At 40.8% G+C, this 22,498-nt stretch overlaps 1 protein-coding gene across 1 annotated transcript in view; it reads left to right on the forward strand.

The window, feature by feature from the left end:
• Positions 1-401: 401 nt before the first annotated feature.
• The window catches only part of LOC113466402 (formin-like protein 13), an 85,420-nt gene continuing 63,323 nt past the window's right edge, over positions 402-22,498 (forward strand). The window contains exon 1 of the mRNA XM_026821764.1: positions 402-882. Within this exon, the coding sequence (XP_026677565.1) occupies positions 405-882 (478 nt within the window). The 5' untranslated portion in view covers positions 402-404. The remainder of the gene's footprint in view (positions 883-22,498) is intronic.

Consider the following 22,498-nt stretch of genomic DNA (forward strand, 5'->3'; position numbering starts at 1 on the left):
CTCAACGCGGCGGGGCAACCCATCTGCATTCCCGACCACTTGTCGATCCGCCCCATCCAGATGAAATCTCTCACATCCCCACCACAAGGGCGGGTATTCACTTTGGCAACGCTTCAAAATGTGGCGAAGAAAATTGAGGAAATGCTCTGGTTAACATATATTATGTAGTTGTATCATAAGTTATTATTGCCTATTGGTTTGATTAGAACTATTGTAGACCTGACGCAGGTTTATGCTAAGGGCTGATAGAGATTTTCACTACTGTCTCTTTGCTCACCGCCCCTCAACGCGGCGGGGCAACCCATCTGCATTCCCGACCACTTGTCGATCCGCCCCATCCAGATGAAATCTCTCACATCCCCACCACAACTCGGGGACCGTCCTTTTCATGCGGACGCGAGAACATGACTCCCATGTCGACCACGCTGTCTAACGGGCGTCACAGTGCCTCCCCCGAGCTCAAGCATAGCGAGTCACCTCTGCCGCTCATTTCACCCAAACTGGAACGCTGCTCACCGCCCCTCAACGCGGCGGGGCAACCCATTTGCATTCCCGACCACTTGTCGATCCGCCCCATCCAGATGAAATCTCTCACATCCCCACCACAACTCGGGGACCGTCCTTTTCATGCGGGAGACCGCTCCTTAGACCGCCTTGAGAGACACTCCGCCCCGGTCGACTTTCGCATTCCTGCGGCGCCCTCCGCGGTGGTGTCTTCGTCCACGTGTTCCCCGCCCATCATGATGCGCCCACCCCCGCCTCCTCCCCCGCTCAAACAACGGATGGAGGGGAAACATCATCCTCACCATCCATCCCATCACCAGGCCCAGTCTCATTCTTCCAGCCACCACGAGGAGCCCACCAGTTCGATGCCCGATTTAGGTAAGAAAAGATCTTTTGATATCTCTCTCTCTCTCTCTCGCACGTTCAAGCAAGTTTAGGGTGCGGTCTCATCTTAACCATCAATAGAGAGCTACCACTTGAAACCCGTTTTCTTGCATTATGTTAGAAATAACGCAAATAAACAATAAGTTATGGTGATAGGTATGGAAACAAAGTTATGAAAAGCAAGTTTCCTAACAAGCTTCAAATGACCGTTTCTTCCCCTGATGAGCCCTGAAACTTTCGTCGACTATTCAGAGATACCAAATGGATTGTCAAGCTCTATGTACGGTCTTTCCATCCATATTCTTATCCAGTAGGTACCACCTAATATCCTATCATCTTCCCATCCGTAGCACAAGCTCCGGCTTTTACGGATGGGTATACCATTTATTGAATATTCATTTATATTAGAGAATTGTATAGCTATAGAATAACAAATAAATGGAAACTTTTCAAGTAAATAAATCTTCTGGTATCCAGTCATCTTCTGGTATCCGACTAATCGGCGACTCTCTAAGCACTTTCTGGGAAACTGGGGCACCGCGGATGATTCTCAGAACCGTCCTCACTCCAACGCGCCAGAAACTCTCCCGTTCAGAAACACATTTCCAGCTAATGATTTCAATGAACAAACAATCCGAACAAAACACTACACATGATAACCAGCATTATAACGTCACATAATCATATCACAATGTAATATGACTACCAGGCTCGATGTCAGTGGTGGCCAAACCAGAAATTTGATCAGAAGGTCGCAGAACCCCCTGAACCAGACTTTGGAAATTCTCCAATAGTGTGGATAAGGTCCGAGAAGAATTACTTTGTCAATCAACTGACCTCATATGGTTTTAGAATTTAGATAATCTGATCGTCTGGTACACAATCGCTGAAGACAGCAGTAAAATTTACGATTGCTAAATACATTTGTGGTGTAATTTGTATCCGTAAACGGTAGAACACAATTATGTATGTGAAGTTTTGTAAAGGCAAACATTTGATGTTGTGGCAAACATTTGATCCGCGGGGTCCTCAAAGTTTCAATGGTGCCCAAAATCTAACGAACAAATTTAGTGCTGAACAATCTTACCAAGTTCCATCAACATACGGATAAGCTTTCGGGAGTTACTAAAAAATGCAGTTTGTGTTATTATGTCACAACTTTGGTGCTCAGTGCGGCATTGTAGGATTTTTCCAATATCTCAACAATCCTAAAATCCAATGTTTACCTACCATGCTGGCACCGGTCGCTATGCGCTTTTATATGTCATAGCTACTCATTTTCCTCACGAGACTGAGTGGGCCCCGCAACGACCAGTCACGGAATCAATCATTTGCATGCTACAAATTTCTTGACCCCGCCGGGAATCGAACCCGGGCCTCCCGCGTGCAAGGCGAGCGCAGTGACCACTACGCCATGGGAGCTGACTGAAGCTCCAATGATCCAACGTCGAAGAACCAAACATTCAACTTTGAAACACCAAAGAGTCATCTGGAATCACAAGATCTGAGCTCAGGACAAAAACACAATTATTGAAGCCTCGGGTTGTGAATATTTCACAGATGGCTTGGTAAAAATCTTAGGCCTTTTTTCAGTTCGATTTTGGTGATTCCTGAGGAAAACTCGTATGACCATCGGCATTGAGGCGGTACTGTAAAATCAGATTTTCACAATCTGTTCCCATTGTCGCAATAGCTACCTTCTATATTGCCTAATTTAGCCTGTTTTGGACTAAGAAACTTTCCATGTGCAATATTAGTGGAACGGGGTTTTCCAAAGTATGTATGTACCATCCAACCCATATAACCTAGAGATATAATAATGAATGGGGGGTTCAGGAGACCCAGATAGCTGTCAAAGTTTAGTTCCAATTTGACAAAACATACTTATGACGACATAACATACACAGTTACGAGTTAGGAGTAAATTGAAAGTTTTGTCGATATGGTTTTCTTTTCGTTCACACCTTGAGAATCACTCGTCAGGCCAGAATCCAGAATTGCTGCTCACTCTCTCAGAGTACGAAACAAAGTTAAAATTGAATTGGCACTAAAGGCCTGCGCAACTTCGCTTCGCAGCTATAAGTAACGTTAAATTGGTTATACAGTGAAGTAAACTTAGCGCGTTCAATCAAGTCGTTCTGCCCACAGCAGTCTCGAGAGTTGAAACCACAGGTCCTGAGATACTTTCACTGAATCTCTCTGCCATTTCTTTCCTCCCGTGCGGTCTCCCCGATTTAAATGAAGTTAAAGCCTTTCTTTGACTGGAGAGTCTGGGGACGTTGCTGGGCTGGGGGACTATAAACAGGGAGTATATCAGCCTCTTTTTAAAGAAATCACATAATATAAGACGGCTATAGTCAAAAGCCGTCGATCAACATCGATCGACGCGACAAGGTGTATCTATGTTGTCGAGGTAGTGTGGGCGTTTTCAGTCGATTTGCTCCTTTGGATGACCAAAGAGTTTTCCTGAACTAAGAACATACTAACGCGAGCTCCTACCCTCCCCATTTGACGGGCCTGGCTGGCAAGTTACCCACTCTCTGAAGTGTTCAGAAGTCAATAACACTAGACGAACTTGGGCCACTCTAGTGGTGGGTTATCCGAAATCAAGGCTAAGGTCGCCATCACACGAGGTATGAAGGGGAAGATGAACGAGGAAAAAGAAGTATTAAAAATTCTCGTTTTGGCAGAGTCTATCAACTATAATAATAATAATAGTGCTTATTTATACTGCTCGCATAGGACTGAAAAGTCCCTTTACTCCAGCAGTAGGCTACTACTATTATACTTACAAAATCTCACAGGGAAGTGGACGAATTGGTTCCCGAAATTCACGCTTCTTTCGCGGACCAAAACCAAACTTATTCAGTCCCGGATCGCCTATTCCTTCTAGGATTAACTTCGACCTGTCCTGAATCAGGACGCCTGACATGTTTCACCTGAAATCGATTTTGTAATATTTAATTGGGCCACGTGCACAAAATTACCGAGGCGCAAAAGCAAAGTTTAACAGACAGAAGGAATTACGCAACGGGAAAAGTGCCGACCACAAATTTCCGAGAAAGCTTCTGCTCTGCTGGGCATATTCAAGGAATCGTTGGTGAAAAAACAGCACCAAACCCTTTTCACTCCTTTATTTATCTGCAAATTTTCTACAAGGGTTAAAAAGTTTTACGTTGTTTGAATTTCAAGGAGCACACGCTTACCCAATTTGTGTTATTGAAGCCTTGACCGACAAAAGTGGGGAGAAAAATGAGGTCTCTCCCGTTCATCCTGGACCAACTTCTTCTAAGGTGACAGTCTAATTAAAGCACTAGTTATACTTATTCTACATCATAATCGCAACCGTGATAGGAAAAGGAGTTAAGAATAATAGTTACTTTTGGTCATTGGGTCCACTATTAATTCGTATTCACATCTTCACAATTTATTTATCACCATCATCACGTCATATCCAACAATGTTAGGTTAACAGTAGAGATTCTAGTTTTTACAACTCTTTCTGTGATTCCTCAGGAGAGAAAACTTCTCACAATTTTATCTAGGTTCTCTCAAATTGTGACCTATTGGAAATGTCACGAATGTATCGGAAATATCGCAATCCCATTAGAAAATGTAGAATACGTGTCTGATAAACCTGCTCCAATCACGAATTCACGAGTCCTACCTGTGCCGTAGAAACCTGATTTGAATTCACACCGATTCACCAACTGTATTCCGGTAACAAACCGGATCGTCCAAATTGACTTGACAGGTATTTCGTTGAAAGTTTCAGTCGTCAAACGCTCGATTTTGAATGCGACTAATTTCCATTGAATCTGATTTAGTTAACGAGAACTTTAGCGGTTGAGTGGAAGAGCTCTTTCAGGAAAACTCTGCAACCTAACAGGAAGCCAAATAAGAAAGAACCTCCTAGGAATTCACCTGAAGAATAGATAGAAGATCTTAGCCAACAATGTTAGGTTAACAGTTGAGATTCTAGTTTTTACAACTTTTTCTGTGATTCCTCAGGAGAGAAAACGTCTCACAATTTTATCTAGGTTCTCTCAAATTGTGACCTATTGGAAATGTCACGAATGTATCGGAAATATCGGAATCCCATTAGAAAATGTAGAATACGTGTCTGATAAACCTGCTCCAATCACACGAATTCACGAGTCCTACCTGTGCCGTAGAAACCTGATTTGAATTCACACCGATTCACCAACTGTATTTCGGTAACAAACCGGATCGTCCAAATCGACTTGACAGGTATTTCGTTGAAAGTTTCAGTCGTCAAACGACGCTCGATTTTGAATGCAACTAATTTCCATTGAATCTGATTCAGTTAACGAGAACTTTAGCGGTTGGGTGGAAGAGCGCTTTCAGGAAAACTCTGCAACCTAACAGGAAGCCAAATAAGAAAGAACCTCCTAGGAATTCACCTGAAGAATGGATAGAAGATCTTAGAGGTCTTCTTAACTTTGCTGAAATTCTGCCTTAGGGTGGGTTTCACCAACTTCCTTTTTAGCCCCTGACAGCCCTATTAACAGCTCTGTTCAGCCTATACAAATCAAATCGAACTTAACAGGCCGTTGGCTCAACAGGCCTGTTAAGGGCTGAAAAAATATCGGTGAAATCCACTATTATAGCGCCCTAACATATGGGCCCAAATACGACACATACATTTACACACTGGCAATATATGCCACATACATTTACACACTGGCAATATATGGCACATACATTTACACACTGGCAATATATGGCACATACATTTACACACTGGCAATATATGGCACATAGATTTACACACTGGCAATATATGGCACATAGATTTACACACTGGCAATTTATGGCACATAGATTTACACACACTGGCAATATATGGCACAGGCTGAAGGCAACCTTGCCAGCTACAGAAGTCAAGGTTCTTCCTATTAGTCTGTTTTTTCCCCTCAGTCCTATACCAGCAGGAAAATCAAACAATCTTTGCTAATCTCTCCTGGTTTTTCATACATAACTCTCTGCTGTGGTAATAAAGAGCAATTATAAAATCATTCACTTGGCTACATAGCTGTTTAGTACAGCATAAAAAATTCTCGTTTCCAAATGAAAGTAAGAACTCGATTTTTACTTTCCTTATCCTATAGGAAGGAAAGTAATGTAATCGGGTCAAATTTTCGATGGTCAGATTTTAGTGCCAAAACACGTTGTCTCTCTCTCCCTCTCTCTCTCTCTCTCTCTCGCACGTTCAAGCAAGTTTAGGGTGCGGTCTCATCTTAACCATCATTAGAGAGCTAGCACTTGAAACCCGTTGTCTTGCATTATGTTAGAAATAACGCAAATAATCAATAAGTTATGGTGATAGGTATGGAAATAAAGTTATGAAAAGCAAGTTTCCTAACAAGCTTCAAATGACCGTTTCTTATCTTGATGAGCCCTGAAACTTTCGTCGACTATTCAGAGATACCAAATGGATTGTCAAGCTCTATGTACGGTCTTTCCATCCATATTCTTATCCAGTAGGTACCACCTAATATCCTATCATCTTCCCATCCGTAGCACAAGCTCCGGCTTTTACGGATGGGTATACCATTTATTGAATATTCATTTATATTAGAGAATTGTATAGCTATAGAATAACAAATAAATGGAAACTTTTCAAGTAAATAAATCTTCTGGTATCCAGTCATCTTCTGGTATCCGACTAATCGGCGACTCTCTAAGCACTTTCTGGGAAACTGGGGCACCGCGGATGATTCTCAGAACCGTCCTCACTCCAACGCGCCAGAAACTCTCCCGTTCAGAAACACATTTCCAGCTAATGATTTCAATGAACAAACAATCCGAACAAAACACTACACATGATAACCAGCATTATAACGTCACATAATCATATCACAATGTAATATGACTACCAGGCTCGATGTCAGTGGTGGCCAAACCAGAAATTTGATCAGAAGGTCGCAGAACCCCCTGAACCAGACTTTGGAAATTCTCCAATAGTGTGGATAAGGTCCGAGAAGAATTACTTTGTCAATCAACTGACCTCATATGGTTTTAGAATTTAGATAATCTGATCGTCTGGTACACAATCGCTGAAGACAGCAGTAAAATTTACGATTGCTAAATACATTTGTGGTGTAATTTGTATCCGTAAACGGTAGAACACAATTATGTATGTGAAGTTTTGTAAAGGCAAACATTTGATGTTGTGGCAAACATTTGATCCGCGGGGTCCTCAAAGTTTCAATGGTGCCCAAAATCTAACGAACAAATTTAGTGCTGAACAATCTTACCAAGTTCCATCAACATACGGATAAGCTTTCGGGAGTTACTAAAAAATGCAGTTTGTGTTATTATGTCACAACTTTGGTGCTCAGTGCGGCATTGTAGGATTTTTCCAATATCTCAACAATCCTAAAATCCAATGTTTACCTACCATGCTGGCACCGGTCGCTATGCGCTTTTATATGTCATAGCTACTCATTTTCCTCACGAGACTGAGTGGGCCCCGCAACGACCAGTCACGGAATCAATCATTTGCATGCTACAAATTTCTTGACCCCGCCGGGAATCGAACCCGGGCCTCCCGCGTGCAAGGCGAGCGCAGTGACCACTACGCCATGGGAGCTGACTTTCGGGAGTTACTACGAAACAAACAACCGGTCAAACAAACAAACTTAAAACTGAATTGGCACTAAAGGCCTGCGCAACTTCGCTTCGCAGCTATAAGTAACGTTAAATTGGTTATACAGTGAAGTAAACTTAGCGCGTTCAATCAAGTCGTTCTGCCCACAGCACTGGGAACCACTTGCTTGGTAAACACGAGAAACAAGCTAACAAGAAGTCAATGCCAAGTTCACCAGCAATACTCTCCTAGTGCCAATGTCAATGTCGGGGGAAGTGTGCTGAAGTCTATTAACGACTTACATAACGTTATACTCATATCTCCATTGGATACCAGCATGGTTGAAGCATTACATATTCATGTTGGATTATCTACAGACAATGATTACATAACGTTATACTCATATCTCCATTGGATACCAGCATGGTTGAAGCATTACATATTCATGTTGGATTATCTACAGACAATGACAATGCGTACAGGGCGAGCAGAAATCCCGCTGACACCAATTGATTGCTAGATTTTTGGTCGAACGTTTCTTGGATTGCGGCACCTGATTTATCAGCTGACACCTGATAGAACTTCGGTGTCTGTGCAGATCTTTTGCATAAGTGAGGAAAATCTGACTCTTCTGCTTGTGATTGTGAAGCTGAACGTTAAATAATACCTGATCGAAGACTGTTTCCGACGGATCAGTGAAGTGAACTAACGTCGTTCATGGTTAGTGTCTGGTAAAGATGTGTAAAAATTGTTTGCTAGATTTTTGGTCGAACGTTTCTTGGATTGCGGTACCTGATTTATCAGCTGACACCTGATAGAATTTCGGTGTCTGTGCAGATCTTTTGCATAAGTGAGGAAAATCTGACTCTTCTGCTTGTGATTGTGAAGCTGAACGTTAAAAAATAATACCTGATCGAAGACTGTTTCCGACGGATCAGTGAAGTGAACTAACGTCGTTCATGGTTAGTGTCTGGTAAAGATGTGTAAAGTGTGAATGAGTTCTAAAAAAGAAGTGAAAGAACTACTCTTTTCAGTGGACTACCCAATGAGACACTAAAATGGACTAAAACATGTAGCTCACTAATAATTTTGCCCTTGCATTTTGGTACAGAGATAAAGGACCTTTTCTGTCACCCGAGCTGTTTTTAATGAAGCTACTTACTTACCTAGGTACATATTATATTCTAAATATTTACTGTGTCCCACGACATTGTAAACGTAAGCAAATACGAACGTTTCTACTAACAAATGAGTTCGGAAAAAACGTGAACATCCACGAACATGACATCTTAATCTTCGGGGCAAGTGCCAACTTAACTGACCTAACGTGTACCCAATTATTTCGCAAGACGTAACCATAACCACGATGAAAGAACTACTCTTTTCAGTGAACTACTCAAGAGACACTAAAATGAACTAAAACATGTAGCTCACTAATAATTTCGCCCTTGCATTTTGGTACAGAGATAAAGGGCCTTTTCTGTCACCCGAGCTGTTTTTAATGAAACTACTTACTTACCTAGCTACATATTATATTCTAAATATTTACTGTGTCCCACGACATTGTAGACGTAAGCAAATACGAACATTTCTACTAACGAATGAGTTCGGAAAAAACGTGAACTTCCCCCAACATGACATCTTAATCTTCGGGGCAAGTGCCAACTTAACTGACCTAACTTGTACCCAATTATTTCGCAAGACGTAACCATAACCACGTCGTCGCACTTTTGCCGTTCAATCGCACGGGTCGCTTTTCTTCAAGGGAAAATCCTTGGTCCGCCCACCCTCTCTCCGGTCACTTGCGTCCTCGTAATTATTTCTTCGTCATTTAGAAAGTCAATCACGCGTTAACCCTTCTGTTGGGTCGCGGATCTGATTCGACCTGAATAAGCAAGGACGACGGAGTAAATTTGTAATGAGACAGTATATGGTAAGGTGTGTCCACACATAGTCGACCGGCCATCGATCGATGTCGACTGACACGTCCACACTGTCTCGACAACATAGAATGTCCTCGTCCATCGACGGCCCATCGACTATGTTTGGACGCACCTATGGGTGACAATATAATTGGATCTGAATCGACATGAAGAAGCAAAGGCCGAAGTGTAAGTTGGTAACGAGACATTACATGATTAGGTATGAACTTTCTTCTCATGCCCCGTTTTACGGTCATATAGCTACTGGATAATGGACATTATTGGATAGTCGCTTCCGAATTACAGGGCGATATTATTCCCAGACTCTCGAGGTCCTAGTTAATATACAAGGATAGCTTCCGCAAAAAACTGAAAACCAAAAACGCTTTGGCCTTTGGTCTTCGTTACAGTTTGATATCTCAATCATATTCTGAGACCAGACAGAGGTGCAACCAAGGGCAGAATAGTCAATAATGGGACTTTTCAACCGTACGTCGAAAGTACCTGGGAATAATAGTTCGTTGCGTCCTATAAATCCATACTAACATTATGAACAACATTATGAACCATAACCACGTATACAAGTATCTCACGTCCCTTCGAGGCCACCTAACCCGATAAGTTGAAACTATTTGAACAATATCATTAATGCTCAGCAGTTGTAAATACGGAAATGCCTTAGCTCACTTCCAAGGCAGACCACTTGTGTGTGATATGCACATTTGCTGTAATGAGTCAATTCTTTTTACAGTGTGTGTGGCGATTGGGGTTTCAATGAGAGATCTATTCTTGGGATCAGTCAAGTGGTCAGTCGTTCCCAAAGAAGGGCTTCCTTCGGGGCTGTGGGTGAGGGTAAAAGATTCAGGGATTTGTTAGAAAATGGACCTCAAAGAATAGAATAGACAAAACAAAATACTTTGTTTATACTGTTAGCATAGATTCCTAGAAGAACCAACCCTCCGTTCATGGGATCCTGAATCCATGAAGATCGTTTAACATTCCCTCTATGAGTTCCCTATGAGAAAGAAATCAATTTCATGAAGGTCGAAAAAAGTACATGGAAATGGAACAGATCGCCTTGTTAATGCTGTTAAAGATAAAGAGACAAAAAAAAAAGGACACCATGAAGTGGTGTAGGTAATTTTAGGTGTACTTAGGTACTTTCTACAACCTTTGTGAGAGAATCAACAGCAACAATTTAATACCCATCGGGAATTCTTCGGGAAGACTTCAGAGTCCTAGAACAAGCTGTTTGAGCAACGCTGCTATGGCATAGCTATTGCAAAACCGAGTTGGTTGTGCCGAGTGGATTTATGCCATTCTTGGAGTTGGATAGTAAACAAAGGTGCCTGCCAAGGTCGACCTTGAAAGGCCACACGGTAGCCAGTTTGATTTGCAAGTCAGCTTTCCGCGGAGGGTTGGGTGGAAGAGCTCACCTGTGAGGAAACCTGTTCATATTCATTATGAGTTTAGTGCTACAACAGAACACCCAAATAAGCACCTTTCAATAGGATAAGGAAAGTCGTGTGATGTTCACACCAGATTTTTTTTTTTTTAAACTACGCCAAGTTGTCTGGCCGAGTGAAAGAGTCGATCACCGTCTGAGTACTATCTCAATGGGGAATTTGAAGTGGATCTCTCTTTTGATGCAGAAGTCTTCAGCTGTGTACACATATTCGATGGCCGTCGCGTCGATCGATGAGGTGAATCTATGTTGTCGAGGCAGTTTGGACGGTTTCAGTCGACATCGATCGACGACCGTCGACTACGTGTGGACACAGCTTAAGAGACAACAAAGAGCAGACCGAAAATTTTGCCAAAATCTGTGTAATTCACAAATCTTCGAATTGGCAAACCACAAAGCCTCTATCAGTCCCAGTTTTGGGCCAATTCCTGTAACCATTTTTTATGTCGATAAAGAGATCTTATAGCGCTTGTATAAAACACTACCGGAATATCTCTGATCCAGTTTACTGCAGACGGTCCGAATCGGGCTAGAAACGAATCAAAACAAAAATTATTGTAAACAGACTTCACTCCGAGATGAGAGAGGAGAAAGAGAGATATTTTCGGCTGCGAAGAAAGTGAAATGAATTCAAAAGTGAGAGCAAAACGCCGGTATCGGAGTGAGAGCAAGTGGGTCATTCATTGGAGAGTGACTTCTGAACTTGTTGAACTGGATGTTTTTGTTGGTGGTGGTGGTGGTGGTGTTGTTGTTGAAGTGAGCGGCTAAACAGGTGTGTGCGGGTGGAAACAATAGTTTCTTATCATCTAAATGGGAAGTATTGTGTCTCTTCTCGCCCATCTGAAGAGAGGCATACTACTGCTTCTACAGAGAGGCATACTACTGCTTCTACTTCTACTGGGCATGCTACGACACAGACCACACGATTCTAATGTAGCAGTTGTTTCATTGCTACGAAATAAAAACGGCGTTGAAATACTGATCTTTGTTTTATTTTAAAATCATGGATACCCTTTTTGTGTTTGATGGATACCTTAAGAGAGAAGGAGGACAGGATAGAAAGCCAGCAGTTCCCAGAACGAACGTTACCTGTTTAGAATAAAATCCGGCCCGGGCGGAAATCAGACCCATGACCTAGCGCTTACAAGATAGACGCGCTACCCTCCAAGCTAACAAGTCTAACAACGCGTCGAGACAGTCGACATATTTTTGGTCCTTTGGGCCGAATAGTCGAAAGTATTAGCCGAACCGCGTGGTCAAGGTCGTCCCGGTCAAAAGCCGAGTGGTCAAGGCGCTCGACTGGTAAACAGGAGGGCGTGGGTTCAATCCCAGCCGAGGTATGGAATTTTATCCTCAATATAATTTGAGAAACACAAGAGACCTCCTCAATACTGTTGTTCATAATGTTAGTATGGATTTATAGGACGCAACGAACTATTATTCCCAGGTACTTTCGACGTACGGTTGAAAAGCCCCGTTATTGACTATTCTGCCCTTGGTTGCACCTCTGTCTGGTCTCAGAATCTGATGGTTAAGCAAACCAGATGATTGAGATATCAAACTGTAACGAAGACCAAAGGCCAAAGCGTTTTTGGTTTTCAGTTTTTCGCGGAAGCTATCCTTGTATATTAACTAGGACCTCGAGAGTCTGGGAATAATCTCCTCGGCCTGTAATTCGGAAGCGACTATCCAATAGTGTCCATTATCCAGTAGCTATATGACCGTAACACGGGGCATAAGAAGAAAACTCATACCTAATCATGTACTGTCTCGTTACCAACTTACACTTCGGCCTTTGCTTCTTCATGTCGATTCAGATCCAATTATATTGTCACCCATAGGTGCGTCCAAACATAGTCGATGGGCCGTCGATGGACGAGGACATTCTATGTTGTCGAGACAGTGTGGACGTGTCAGTCGACATCGATCGATGACCGGTCGACTATGTGTAAACACAGCTCACCATATACTGTCTCATTACAAATTTACTCCGTCGCCCTTGCTTATACAGGTCGAATCAGATCCGCGACCTAACAGAAGGGTTAACGCGTGATTGACTTTCTAAATGACGAAGAAATAATCACGAGGACGCAAGTGACCGGAGAGAGAGTGGGCGGACCAAGGATTTTCCCTTGAAGAAAAGCGACCCGTGCGATTGAACGGCAAAAGTGCGACAGTAAATAATTTCCCCCGTCGATAGTAATATCGATAATTATTGGCGATAGGGGCTCCCTGGCGCGGAGTCAAATGATAATTCATCGCCTCGAGAGGTCATAACGCTATCCCGACCTTCGACAATGTACAACCTTGGAGGGTGGGACGGTATTTCGAGCGCGTTTCATTCTCAGTTCTAATAAGGTTATTGAAAGGTTTTTCTTGGAGATCAGAAAAAGGAAATCGCGAGACACTTTGCAGATAACTCGTGGTAGGGCGGGTATACTTATATTAGTAGGAGTACGTCATAATTATGATTATGTGTCCCTAGTTCCCTACATATCTAGAACAGGGATTGCCACCTCATTTGTGTTCCTTCGGGCCGGATAATCGAAAGTATTACCCGAACACCTCCTCTCCTAAACAAACTCGTATATTAGTAGGAGTACATTATAATTATGTGTCCCTACATATCTAGAACAGGGATTGCCAGCTCATTGTTTAGTGAGGGCTATCCTCCACCTCGTGTTCTCTTGAAGGGGACGTTTTAATCTCCGACAGCCTTGACTCGAATAATCCCAGAACAATGTAGGGTGAGTCCCCAGGAAAGGGTCTCCGGTTTGGGACAGGCGGGTATTCACTTTGGCAACGCTTCAAAATGTGGCGAAGAAAATTGAGGAAATGCTCTGGTTAACATGTGTAGTTGTATCATAAGTTGTATTATTGCCTATTGGTTTGATTAGAACTATTGTAGACCTGACGCAGGTTTATGCTAAGGGCTGATAGAGATTTTCACTACTGTCTCTGGAGTCTGAATTTTTACTTATAAAATCTCACAGGGAAGTGGACGAATTGGTTCCCGAAATTTATGCTTCTTTCGCGGACCAAAACCAAACTTATTCAGTCCCGGATTGCCTATTCCTTCTAGGATTAACTTCGACCTGTCCTGAATCAGGACGCCTGACATATTTCACCTGAAATAGATTTTGTAATATTTAATTGGGCCACGTGCACAAAATTACCGAGGCGCAAAAGCAAAGTTTAACAGACAGAAGGAATTACGCAACGGGAAAAGTGCCGACCACAAATTTCCGAGAAAGCTTCTGCTCTGCTGGGCATATTCAAGGAATCGTTGGTGAAAAAACAGCACCAAACCCTTACTTACCTGGTGCACTGCTGTTCATTTAGTATTTCTTATTTAGTACGTTGTGCTTCATTTAGTACTTTTTTTGCCTTTTGTTGTTTTTTCCGGCTTTGTTGTTACACGAATTCCATCATACTTTACTTCTTTTGCTCTTGATGTTGGGGGTGCTATCTCGTTGATATTGACATACATAGACGGTGCTTCCAATGTAGTTTTTGGGGCCATTTGTGCTTTACTTGTCATGGCTTATTCTTGTCTTGTGTGTTGCTTCTCTAATAATTCAGCTTGTCCCTTTGTGAATTGCCTCAAAGATATTCTCACTTCATATACCTCAAAGACTTCAGCTGTTATGGAGCTAGATTGCGAGGAGTGTCGAATCACTCCCGTAGTTCCGTCATGTAGCATCCAAAGTGTTAACTCCACAAACGATACTTCAGCAACAACGATTGTAACAGCAGATTAGGGACTGTTTCAGTGTCCGTTTCAATTGCCCTCGTTAAATCGTCCGCGGGCTTCCTATTGTGGGAGTGGGGTTATGGTCAGTATTGGTGCTTTACTTGTCATGGCTTGTTCTTGATTTGTGTGTTGCTTCTTTAATTCAGCTTGTCCCTTTGTGAATTGCCTCATATTCTCACTTCATATACCTCAAAGACTTCAGCTGCTATGGAGCTAGATTGCGAGGAGTGTCGAATCACTCCCGTAGTTCCGTCATGTAGCTTCCAAAGTGTTAACTCTACAAACGATACTTCAGCAACAACGATTGTAACAACAGATTAGGGACTGTTTCAGTGTCCGTTTCAATTGCCCTCGTTAAATCGTCCGCGGGCTTCCTATTGTGGGAGTGGGGTTATGGTCAGTCTTATATTAGTAGGAGTACGTTATAATTATGATTATGTGTCCCTACATATCTAGAACAGGGATTGCCACCTCATTTGTGTTCCTTCGGGCCGGATAATCGAAAGTATTACCCGAACACCTCCTCTCCTAAAGAAACTCGTATATTAGTAGATAGGAGTACCTACATTTTAATTATGTGTCCCTACATATCTAGAACAGGGATTGCCAGCTCATTGTTTAGTGAGGGCTATCCTCCACCTCGTGTTCTCTTGAAGGGACGTTTTAATCTCCGACAGCCTTGACTCGAATAATCCCAGAACAATGTAGGGTGAGTCCCCAGGAAAGGGTCTCCGGTTTGGGACGGAGATTATCCTGATTAGTGTCTTCCCAATTCAATTCCAAAATAACGAACACGGATATACAGGGTACCGCGGAGTCTCTTAGATTTGGAGCATGTTGAATGTACAAGGCCAGCCTAGTTAGCTTGGTTGTAGAGCGTCTGCCTTGTCAGCGCTAAGCTGCGGGTTCGCCCGGGCCGGATTTTATCCTGATGGGATAATGTTCGTTCTCAGAACGGCTGGCTTTTTCCTATCCTGTCTTCCTTCTCTCTTCGCTTTCGGACGATAAGACCTTAGCTGTTATAGTCCCTTCTGTCAAACCTCTTCCAAAGAAAAATGAATGTACATGTTTCTGAAGGATTCGATCGCTGAAGTTCATTAATGTTGCGCTTGGTCATCTTACAAAAGACCGGCCCCACTCAGGCTCCAATTTTTCCAGCCCCACTAAGTCTGAGACGAAGCGAGTAGCTTGTACGAAAAAATCTCGATACGTCTCCAAATGACAATAGCCTGCGCGACCCAGTACATCGTGAATCATCTTGCCACACCCTGTAGAGCCCGGTCTCATCAAGATGTACTCTACTCAAGTTCATGGCCATCTTCTCCATCTACAATTGGATTGAATTGTCCTCGACATTGCCTGTTAAACCTGGGTCCTCCAAATTATCAAGGTCCTCGCGGCCTCGTATATATTTTCGTCATCTTGATTGTTGTTTTGTTGTTCGAGTTGATCATACGTTGACGCTGTTCTTCATTGCGACGTTGCTGTTTGAATACCATTCCGTACTGTCTGTTCTTCGTTTAATGCTTCTCTTTCAGGACGTTAAGTATTTTTTCTTACCTGGTGCTCTGTTTTTTTTTTTTTTTTTTTTTTTTTTTTTTTTTTTTTTTTTTTTTTTTTTTTTACTTATCTGCTATTATCTGTACTTATCTGACATTATCTAACAGTAGGTATATATGTACTTACTTATCTGATTATCTGTACTTATCTAACATTGTGTACTTACCTATCTGTATTTATCTGACATTATGTACCTATACCTACTTATCTGATATTATCTGTACTTATCTGAGGTTATCTATAATCCCACCGCGGAAATCAGAACATACTCAAATCTGTTAGCTAGATAATCTCTGATGAACTTGACATTGTGATAATCGACGGTAATTATGCTCTAATTTAATGGAGGAGTTGCAAATAAGTAAAAACTGACCATTGAAATTTTGACACGATTACATTACTTTTCTTCCTATAGGATAAGGAAAGTAAAAAGTAAAAGAAAGAAAGAAAGAAATACTGCCATGCCAGAAGGTCCCGGGTTTGAATCCCACCATCGACAAAAACTTGTACTCGTTTTTCGATTGCAAATATTTCAACGGGTTACTTTCTGGTGTTCTCGTGTTGACCCAGGGTTTCGTTGTTCCTGCGATTCCTGCCTTTCATCTACTCGTATGTTATGCTGTCTACTCCTTCTTCTTCCTCCTGCTCCTTGTCTTCTTTCTTTTTGTCTTTGTTCTTATTCTTCTTCCTTTTCTTCTTCCTTTTCTTCTTCCTTTTCTTCTTCCTTTTCTTCTTCTGGTACTCTACCTTTCCCATCTATTTCGTGTCTTCTTGTTACTCGTCTCCTCTATCCCTCTATTCCGTGTTATCGTCTTCTTCTCCTTCTGATTCTTCCTCTCCTCCTCCTTCTCCTAGTTCGTCTCCTAATTTATTTCGTTTTGTGTCTCGGTACAATAATCTTGCTGGAACAGTAGTCAATATTCTCCTTGCTGTCTAGAAGTGTGACAGCGGTGGAGTTTATTTTTAGAAACGTTTACGTTTGTGTTGAAATTGTTGACAACACACAAGAAGGGATTGTTGTTATTGATTACTTGCAATGCAATTATGCATTCATTACGTTCTTGGACATTATTATTTATATATTTATTGATTAAATAAATATATTTCTTTCGAAAGCGTTATTTGTCTGTGTTGAAATTGGATGGAGACGCATAGACTTTCTTATCATTAATTGCTTATTGGACTTCAAAATTGTTACGTTGAACTCTTTCGATGAGTTGGCTTGAGCAAATGCGTGCTTCTATAATTGCATAGTTGGATTATTTGGTCTTCTTCTTCTTCTTCTTCTTCGACGTCGTCTTCTTCTTCTTCTTCTTCTTCTTGCAGTGCTTTTTCATTCTGGATGTTAGTTACTTTACTACCATCTTTACTTTGTTTTCAGCAAACCCTAACAGTTTGTTTGATGTTTTCCCGAACCACATTGTTGGCATACTCGTACGTTTCTAAATTCTATGAACCAAAACTTCCAAATCACTGTAAGTTTGGTTGTCTTTTCCTATCGAAAATTGAAACGATTTCCCCTCTTCAAAATAGCGTTTCGGATTTCCTTTTTATTTCGGATTTCCAATGTCTGTGCAAGTGCTACTACGCCAAAAGAGGGAAATGAGCTTCAGAAGAAGGAAAATCGTCAGTATACAAAAGGAAAACCGAATCAGTTTCCGAAAGAACAATAACACTTTTCTCAGTTTCATGGACTGAAACTCCCACGAAGTCCACGTCACCGAAAGTAACGCTAGTGCCGAAAGGACAGACATAGGTGCAACCTGAGGTGTCTCCAAGAGGATATTGACTTCTCTGAAGCTATCACAACAGATACTCGTAGTCCACATGTGTACAAACATAACGACACTGCTGAACTTGAATAGGTAACATAACAGTTGAACTTGAATACTACAATACACCGGCAAAATACAATAACGAAAATTACGCCACAAGTGCCTCCGGTGGTGTAAGTGCAATGGACTTTCTCAAAGATCTAATCGAACTTGATGAAAGATATCTAATCAGACAAACATGAATGGAGAGTATAGAGATGGATACCCCACGAAGAAAATACCAACTCAAGAATCAAGAATGAACCAAGAGAGAGCCTGCGAAAGAAATTGAAGTGTTGGATGATAGTGATGATGATCTGATGCTATTGAAAGAAAATGTGAAAAGCAAAGAAGTGAATGAAATTGAAGAGCTCATTGACGAGGTTAACAAAGAGCTACTAGAATACACAGATAGTGGAATGATAGGATACCTAGATAGTGAAAGAAAAATGCCCCTTGGGAATGAAGCGATGAAGTCTCTCTAAGAAGAATAAGTTGATCTTTAATGATTACTCGATTTACTCGTGTATCTTTAATGATTTTACAGTAAGGTGCGTTTACCTTTGGCTGATTTCTTTGTTGACGCTTTGATACATTGTTGCAGCTACATTGTTTGATACATTGTTGCAGTTATTTTGTTCGATACATTGTTGCAGCTATTTTGTTTGATACTGTGTTGCAGTTCTATGACTTCGAGTAGCGTTGTGTGTGTTGTTGGTTTGTGTACTGTTGGTGAATTGTTTCATTAATGAATAGCAGGCAAAGTTGCCCGATTTCTTTGTTTGACGACTTGATCACATTTGTTTCCAATATTCTTCTGACGATTTGATACATTTTTGTAGTTGTTTCTTCACATCTTCGGTTGTGAGTTGTGTGAGGAGTTGTCTTTGTTTTGCAAGTAAATAGTTTCATTAGTGAAGAGATATTCTTTGAATATGAAATTATAGATCCGATGGTTGTGTTTGGAGGGGCGGCCTCCAATTGTTATTCGGAGTTTTTAAGGTTTGTCATGCTGACAAGGTGTGTACTCGTTCTGGTCTCGAAACAGCAAAATCAAAGTGAGAGGCTCTTCAAGATGTTTGATAATTGGATAGCACTGTTCTTCATTTAATATTAGGCTAGGCAACACTGTTTTCCAAGATGGCTCAGTATTTACAAGTACATTATTTTTAGCCCTGAACAAAAACAGAGTTGAACAGTCCTGTAACAAATTCCTGTCTACCCCTACAACGAGTACAATGTACAATCCTATCGAGAACTTATTGCTTGGCATCGACACAGGAACTAACTACCTATGTAGGAACTGAGAAGCCGAAAATAGATCTTAGTTCCTTTCCCATATTTCGTTTACCATCCCATATTTTTCAAAGTAGGACTTGTGTTTATTCCTGCTACCCCATATAGTTTTAAACGTATTGCTTTCATGTTTCTAATATCGATGCTACCGATTCTATTTTGTTGGATGTGGGTAGATTAGTATCCATTTTGTGTTGTGTTGTTGGGGATTGTTACGTAGAATTTGTTTTGTAGATTCGTAGAAGCCCCATCCTTTAGGGCTGTTTGCCCCTACGCCTGAGCCTCTGAGAGGGCTTTTTGTGTATGGAGTTAAGAATTTGTTCGGTAGTCTGCATGTTTCTACCAATTTGGTGATTTTAAACTTAGGTTTGATTGGATTACAGGTGGCCAGTAGCTGGATTTCTGGCCTCGCCAATTCAGCTAATATAGTCTATCTTCTATGGAATATTCTTGTTTCATGACCGAGGCCACAATTTTTTCTCAATCACAATCTTGAGTTCTAACTTTTGTTGGACGATTGGAGTAGTCAATCTGATTGTTCAAAATGTTGTTCACAATCTACTTAAGTATTACTTTCCGTGTCCTCTTAATCCAAGGGTAGAAAATTTTGATATGAAACCAAATGCAAACTCAGTTAACCCACCCATCAGTCTTCTAACCGCATACCGACTGTCACCAATACATGAAGGATTATATTCTTCTTTTATACTTCATGCGACCCTGATCGATTCCGTCAAAGGGTATCGCGAAATCGATCCGTCTCAATCCATTTTGCATGGATCCATCTGGGTTTAATCCTTTCAATTGCATCACATGGTTGAGGAAATGTGAAAAAATCCAAAATCCGGACCCAACCATAAAGGCACCTGCGAAACTCATAATGCAATTTCTGAAACCCATCTGTCGCTCAAAAAAATGAATCATAACCCTTGATACACATGAAAAAGTGCCCAAAAAGGATACCAGAAAAGGGTACCAATTTCAAATGTTTAGGAAACCCTTTAGTTTTGGATACCCCATTTTGTAGATACCTCGTTACCCTTTTGTTATTTCTTTTTTAGAAGAAGCTGTGTTGAAAAATTGCATCTTTTTTGGGTACTCAACCTACATAGTTCAGCTGGTGTTCTTTTTGTTATTATTTTATGATTATTATGATTCATTTCATTTTTCTTTTCACTTTTTATAGGTATAATATACATATTTTTTTAATTTCTTTTTCTGGTCTCTATTACCTCATTTTTATAGATTAGATTATTACCATTTTTTTATGCTTACATTTTTTATTAGGTTTCTGATATTTTTCAAAAGACCTTGAGTTTGGGTTTTGTTTGGAAATTGGTAGCCATGTTTCACATCAGCCTTTGCACAATGTTTGCTCCCAGGCCTTTGATTAGATAAGACAGCCACGTGTTTTTTTTTTTTTTTTTTTTAGAAAACTTTCTTTTTCCCTTTCGTTATTTACTTTTTCCTTGCAATGTCTACTGTTTTCTTCAAATATGCTTTTAAACTGTTTCTTTTGCCTTTTTCCTTTCTTTCTGCACTTGATTCCTTAAAATGCCCTTTGTTTTGATCATAAAAGGCTTTTAAGTTTCAAGTAAAATATGAGTGAAGCTGTGTTTTTTTTTTTTTTTTTTTAGAAAACTTTCTTTTTCCCTTTCGTTATTTACTTTTTCCTTGCAATGTCTACTGTTTTCTTCAAATATGCTTTTAAACTGTTTCTTTTGCCTTTTTCCTTTCTTTCTGCACTTGATTCCTTAAAATGCCCTTTGTTTTGATCATAAAAGGCTTTTAAGTTTCAAGTAAAATATGAGTGAAGCTGTGTTTCTCCTCTGTTTCTGGGGCTGTCACCTCTTATCGACGAGGTTTGATTGAGGGTATTCTTTTAGGAGGTCTTATCGGCTTGGAATCGAAGACAGGAGATAGCCATCGTTCGTAGCTTGCAGGAATCCTGGATTCTTGCTAAAAGTGTACCAAAGTAGTCACTAGTAATACCAAAATAGTCAATGCACTCAGCATGGTAGTCAATATTAACTTGAAAGCAAGAGTGATGATGATCAGACTCTTTTCCCAAAGAGGAAGCAATAGATTGGATTCAAAGTGTTGCATTTTTGGAAAGATAAAAGAAGCAGAAAAAAAAATCAGGGTTTAAAATGTATCACAAAACCTAGTAATCAAGTTAAACGCAGAAATATCTGAAACCTATCTGATATCTGATCCCTTTAAACCAGTCAGATCAATCTAAGAAAACCCATATTTCTTTCAGAAAAGGTTTCCTTGAGACGTACAAAGATTACAAAGTAAAAATTAAATTGCACCCTTCCTAAAAGGGTCTTTTCCATCGTCTAGAAATCCTATAGAAAAAACCTCAAGAAAGGGATATAAATAACCCACCTTCATCCCTTTCCCTTTTTATATCTGCAAAAAAATAATGGAAGGGTTTGTTAAAAAATATAAGATTAAAAAAACAGCCACCCTCAATTTTTTCGTGGATAAGATGAGAGAAGGATGCAGGAAAGGAGATTAACCTGATTCAAGGCCATGACAAAGAGGAAAAAAAAGAACCAAGACGAAAAAAGAAAAGAAGCTTCGAAAAAATGGAAGATATGCTGGAATTTCTTTCATTTCCTTTTGTTGTTACAATGGTAACATACTCTGAATGTCAGAACTTTTGTATGGAATAAATCTGGGTTCTGGCTTCTCAAATCCTGAAGAATGAAGACCTTTGTGTGAAGTCACTCAATCATTTTGATACTCTTTTTGCAATTTTATTCTTTTTCTTTTCTTTTCATCACCTATGTATGTTCTCTTTTCTTCAATTCTTCTTGAGAATCTCGAGATAAGGATTACCTATTATCAAAGATCGACGTGAGTGACATAGACTCATAAGACTACACCTGTATGAATCTTACGTATTCTTGAGAGTTCATTGCAACGGTCAATACATTAATTAGACTTACTTTATCATGGACACTCGTTGCTACTGTTGCTAGAGGGAACTGTAACTGCTATGGTCTTATCGTCCCGAAATCGAAGAGAGAAGGAAGACAGGATAGGAGAAAGCGGGAGTGGGGTTATGGTCAGACTAGTACAGGAAGTAGCATTAGTAAAGGGGAGACTAGTCACATTGTAGCTCCTCAGAGATCTCCTTGGCCTAACGCTACGTTAAATCAAATTGACAGAAATATC

Source organism: Diaphorina citri, unplaced genomic scaffold (genome assembly GCF_000475195.1).
Source record: "Diaphorina citri unplaced genomic scaffold, Diaci psyllid genome assembly version 1.1 scaffold262, whole genome shotgun sequence".
Taxonomy (NCBI): Eukaryota; Metazoa; Arthropoda; class Insecta; order Hemiptera; family Psyllidae; genus Diaphorina; species Diaphorina citri.